Below are 6,000 nucleotides of genomic sequence, written 5' to 3' on the forward strand. Positions count from 1 at the left end.
AAAGTAAATTGTCCTGAGCTTCAGTGTATTTAAGAGTCCTTGGCACATTTGGGGCCCCATTAAGTACAGCGTTTAAGCAAGACTGACTTTTCCTCGACGACAATGAATCACTCAAAGTGCAATTTTCAAAAGAGAGGTCGTTCCCGGATAGGTCAAGAATGAGATATTGATTTAACAATGCTCAATTTGATTTAAAACAGTCAAGAGACCACAACAGATGATAAGTGAGATGCCGATACAAGATTTGAGGGGAAAAAAGTTTTAAAAGTTTAGGATTATCCATTGACACCATCCACCATTCTGGTAATTTATTTTTTACCCCCCAAAAAATCATGAGGAAAAACATTTTTTAAAAGTTTTCCCTTTAGTGAAGTTTGATGCACTATACTCATTAAAAGAGCATTTAAGGTGCAGTATATATTTGTGTGCAATTAGAACAAGCTAGGGGGTCTAAATAGCTCCATAAAAACACACCTTTACTTTCAGAGCAAAAGAAGTACCTTAACATTAACTGGATTAATGAAACATGGCTAATTATGTGGACTACAAATAAATCTAAAGAGGTCCACATTGTTGGCTGGTTCTAAGCTTCAAAGTTGAAGTAAAAAAAAAAACCTAAAAAAAACTTGCAACATAAATCTAGTTCCAGTTCAGTACTGATAATGAGATACTGTTGTGCACCAAAAACAAGGCATTTAAGGGAAGTGACCCAGAGAGTGAAAAGGTGAGAATTTTCAAAATAGATAAAACATTTAGTTTTAAAAAGGGGAAATGTCTTGTCTTTTTCTGTTATTTTAGTCATTCTTTACTTTTAGACTTTGTCAAACTTCATTGACCCATCCAGGATTTTTTTCAGACCATGTTAAGAAAATAAACAAGATGACTTATGTAAATGTGTCTAAACATTTGAAGCATGAAGGTAGCTTTAGTTTCCATTAATCAAGCGTTCATTAATATTGTTGCTGTATGTTGTTGAAATTAGCATTTTGTATTGACAAACAAGTAAACAGTAATTAGCTGGCGCTGTGCTGTGAGTCATTTCAGGTGAGAGAGGAGAGAGGAGGTGCAGTGCTCCTCATGTCAGGAGCAGCTCTGGGCTCAGAATGTGCTCAAGTGGAGATGTAGCTGTTGTTTTCAGAACCAAGGGCCAGGTGCACCTCTCCTGACAGCTGATAACTGGATCTGCACAGCCCTCTGCCTTAATCCTAATTCTCATTCTACCTGAGTCCTCCTGATGGAAACAAAGACACTTGAACTACAAGATCAATGAATTACAATTTACCAGGATACTTGGATCTCCACGTCCTTCCTGGCCACGCTCCTCTGGCCTTCTCCGTTGATCTCTCTTTTGCTGTTCTTGATGAGGCGCAGCACAGGTTCGATTTCCTTGAGGAGCTCGTTCTCCTCCAGGCCATTACAGAGCAGAGCAGCCCGGCCCCCGTCTCTCAGCAGCAGGGGGTCCTGCACTCCTCCTCTCTGAAGGATGGAGTGAGTGATGGAGGGAGAGGACAGGTTCTCGATGGCCCGGAGCTGTGCAGTGCAGTGCTCGTAGGACTTAGACGGGGGTATGGCGGGTCGGGTGACCCTGACTGTGCGCTGGCGCCCGTCTCCAGACAGGGTGGTCTCCAGGTGGGTGGTGTATCCCTCAGGCCCACGCAGGATCAGCACGGCGTGGCTTTCAGGAGACACATTCTTCAGAGTCTCCAGAGCCCTCTCGTATGACAGATCCACCAGGGGCTTGTTGTTTACAGCCAACACGATGTCTCCCACCTGCACCAGGCCACACTCCTCTGCTGCTCCACCCCTGATCAGGTCAGACACAATCACAGGGGGCTTGGAGACCCTCTGCTTCACCAGGAAGCCCAGCCCACCCACCTTCCTCTTGAACAGACGCACAGAGATGATGTTGGGCTGCAGCTGGCAGACTGTGGGCTCGGACTCCTGCATGGTGTCGTCAGAGTGTATTCGTGTGTATGAACGTGTCCCCAGGGAGGTCTCTGAAACACACAAGGGAGGAAATAGGACTTCTATTAGCCTGGGAAATTACCTTGACATGCTCACCGTAGTGTGTGCGTCAGTCATAGAGGGCACATGCATTATTGAAGCACACTTTCTGAAACAATATTAGCTCCACACATCATTAGCTCCTCTTCAGCTACAGGTGCAACAATTACAATGGACAGAAAAATCTATTATACATCAATTAAAACTGCTCTTATGTAGAGATAAACTCCACATTTGCATCTCAATGGATAAATAATGAATCACACTTGGCCACAAAGGCAAATATTGGCTTTGGAGCTTTGGATTACATAGGGCTCTAATTAAAGAGGCAGGTGGCAACAGTCAGGGTGTAAGGTGCAGAACTGTGTTCTGGCAAATAATGTTGCAACCTGCTCTATACTCACTAATAGACACATTTAAAATTATCTTAAATTCTTTATTGTGACAACTAATTCAATATCTGTCTGCAAGCAATTCAATCACCCAGGCATGTCTCTGTTAGATGCCTTTTTAATGAGCCTACAGTTATTAATTATGAGTCATTCTTACCTGTTTAGCTGGTACTGTGATATCTATTAGACATTACAGTGCTCATTTTAATATCACTTCTGTTTAAGTTGTTGCTAAAAACAGGACATGCTGCTAAATAAACAACCCCACATCTTCACATTGAGCCAGTAGCATGCGTACTTTATCCATGGGTTTCAGAAAGATGAAAAATTAGGGACGTTTCCATAGCAATGGACAACTGACAATTTAAAACAAAATATTACATCTTTTGAACTTGGGTAAAAGTCCTCAAAATGTTGCACACATATATACATTTATACTCAGGAATGTGAAACCCATGGATAGTGCATATCTGAAGCGCGTGCATAGTAGAGCGTGGATGTTGTCGTCGAACCTGAGCACGAGCGAACAACCTGTCCCGCGCGGGTTAAAGACTGGAAGCGCGCGGAGGAGAGCTGCTGGAGCCGATCAGCACCAAGGTCAGCTCCGCGCGCAGACCTCGCACTCTGCCCCTGCTTTCTGCGCACTCCACTAAACACTAACAGTCCCCCTTTCTCCTGAGGTCACCGTGAATCTAGGAGATCTGACAACTTCACACTCTTCATCATCATCATCACCATCATCATCGTCGTCATCACTTTTGTTCAGTTCAAAACTTACGAGTAAAGCTTTGTGTCTGAACCAAAGCATAGAAAAAAAACATTGTCTTTCCTTTAAGTTCTTTGTGCTTCACACTAAGTTAAGGCTACAGAAGATCCGATCAAGTACGTAGCTATTTTTATAAACATACACAATCATTTAAACGTCCCTAACACAAGGTACACGATATTTTTTGTTTTATTTTATTTTTATCTACCCACAAAGCATTTTCAAGCGTTTTTGTTGCTTTTGTTCCTCCTTTGTTACGAGATCAAAATAATAAAAGAATAAATGCGTTTGGATGGAATTCTTCACAAGGATACAGAAAACCAAGGCACAAACAGGTGGTTACTTTACTAATCAGACTTAGGAAAGTGTTTTGGTCAGAAATGAGCGAATGACACAAATCAGCAGATGGTGACACGGCTGTGTGAAAGAATTTGCATTTTATCTCATTTCTGCGGTCAACCATCTCGGCGCATGTATACGCAGTACAACACAACACTATTTTTAACAATCACAAGTCTTCTAATAATGTGGCAAAAACCTCACCAAAATAAACACACTACATCTTCCCTGTAAACATCCATGCCCATTTTTAATTTCTTGTCTCCGATCAAAAAAACTGTCTTCGTTAAATGTATTTCGTAAATGCAACAAGTTTTATCGACAACGTGTGCAAAATGTATTAAAACACAGTGCCAAAAAGTTTTATTTTCATTGACTGTATCTTTTCAACAATTAGGCTATTTCATGAGCTGTCTCATCGATTCGCAGAGTCCATCTTTTCTAACATCTTTTTGTTCAGAGCGACGGAATGCAGCGCGATAATCAGCCATAATACAGACAAAAAGCGCGCAGAAATGGAATAAAAACTCACCCCTGAGAACCGGGTCGAGGTCAGAGCAGCCAGCAGCTGGAAACTTGCGCTCAAAGTGGAGCGGTGTTGTGCAGTGCTTCGTTGAGCGGCAGCAGCACGGGTCTGTCATCCACAACGCGCGCGCTCTGCCTCTAGAGACGAGGCATGACTCCGCGCGCACTGTGGGGCTGCCTTATAAAGACACAGGGACACGCGCACCGGCACACGCGCACGGGGACACGCGCACGGGCATTTCAATCAGTTGGAGGTGGGTTGGCGTCATCAACCCCCCTCACGCGCAGAGCGCACTGGACGGAGGGCCTCTGATAAGACTGGCCCCCAGGACACAGCAAAAAGATCTAAGCACTCCACTCAGGGAAATGGTAGAAATAAGCCCTGCTTTGGCTCACTGTCTCTCTCTGGATCCAGAATATGAACCATTGCTTTGAAGTCTGAGCGGATTTAAGATCTTGTCTTAATGGGATTCCACCAAATAGATATTATCCAACATTTTTGGGATCGTCCAAAATAATACTGTACAGCAGACAACTTTATTAGATCCCAAAACTGCAGAGACAGTATTTTCTGATCTATATTATAATAATGTTGTTTACTTACCAGAGTTGTGTTTTGTTTAATTCACACATTTGAGTAATCTTGTTTTTTTAGTCTCTCTACATTTCCAAAGCTCAAAATGCTCTGTTCCAACCTGTGATGTCATGCAGTGGTAGTCTTGGAGTTGTTTTGTTTCATTCACACATTTTTAACACACACAAACACCCTGCATATTTAGGCGAAGTTCTTCTCTCCAACAGAAGTAGTATTTTAACAAACCAAATCTAAAGGTGTAGAAGTGACTGTCTACCAAGCAACTTTTACATGTTACAGAACAAAAAATATAGGGGTGAAATGTTACAACTGAAAGAAAAAATCTGATAAAGGCTATTTGAAACACATTCTTGTTCTGACGGTGTAAGTGAGCTCCCCACCCCTCAGATGTTCCAGGAATCTTCCAGGAATAGAAGAAAATAATTACCTCTATTTGTCAGAACAGGTTGGAAAAGACAGTAGCAATGGCCTCCTGCTTGTGTTTTCAAATTACAAAAAAAAAAAAAAAAAAGAAAACATACAGGTGTTGAGAAGTAAACTAGCCTAGGTGATAAGAAACAACAACACGCATTGGCCCATCTTCCAACAATAAAGAACATGAGATGAGAAATGCACTGTGAACATCCACATCTGACAGGCTAACACAAATTTAAGGGCGGGTCAAATGCAATATTCCCATAATGAAGGCTTACAATAACCTTATACAATTAGTAAGCGTAGCCTTGGTCCACATTCTCTTCTTAAATGTGGATTATATAACACTTCAATAAAATTTTTTCTTTATTGAATGTGAAATATACAAAATAAATTCTTGTGAGCTGTAAGCCACGTTTTAATGTTGTTTCCTCCTCAACCTTGTGTTTTGTTTCATTCACTTATATGTGGGTGTTGTTAGATTTGTAATGAAATGCGGGAACTGTGCGATCATAGCTTATATTGTACAGCAAATGAGAAGTCTATATGTTCTTTCTTAGTTGAAAAAAGGGGTGGGGTTAAATAAGTATTTACTTCCTCCCATTCCTTTTTTGGACACAAGTAAAATCTGTTTGACATTTATTTTTGTTTATTATTATAGGAAAGAAACATTCACTTTGCATGTTCTGTGCATTAATGTCCAAATAAACATTCATTCATTCATTCAGTGTTAGTTTATTAGTCTCTCTGCATTTCCTAAGCTCAAAATGCTCTGTTCCTGTAGTGTGATGTCCTGAAGCAGTAGTTTTCAAGTTATCATCCACATTTTATCTTTTGTTTATTAGTGATTATCAATTCCAGGGGTGAAATTATCCAAATGATTCTAGTCAATGTGCACGGAGTTTAAAATGAACTCAGTGAACTCCGAACTCAAGAACTCAGCCTAAATATGCAGGGTTTGTGTG

General features: G+C 41.1%; 1 protein-coding gene across 1 annotated transcript in view; it reads right to left on the reverse strand.

The window, feature by feature from the left end:
- Positions 1-4,162, reverse strand: part of nos1 (nitric oxide synthase 1 (neuronal)) — a 32,150-nt gene extending 27,988 nt beyond the window's left edge. Inside the window, exons 1-2 of the mRNA XM_020919064.2 lie at positions 4,034-4,162; positions 1,283-1,997 (exon numbers count right to left, since the gene is read on the reverse strand). Of these exons, the coding sequence (XP_020774723.1) occupies positions 1,283-1,997; positions 4,034-4,142 (824 nt within the window). The 5' untranslated portion in view covers positions 4,143-4,162. The remainder of the gene's footprint in view (positions 1-1,282; positions 1,998-4,033) is intronic.
- Between the last annotated feature and the right edge of the window lie 1,838 nt (positions 4,163-6,000).

Source organism: Boleophthalmus pectinirostris, unplaced genomic scaffold (assembly GCF_026225935.1).
Source record: "Boleophthalmus pectinirostris isolate CB_2022bp ecotype Guang Dong unplaced genomic scaffold, ASM2622593v1 HiC_scaffold_4, whole genome shotgun sequence".
NCBI classification, from domain to species: domain Eukaryota; kingdom Metazoa; phylum Chordata; class Actinopteri; order Gobiiformes; family Gobiidae; genus Boleophthalmus; species Boleophthalmus pectinirostris.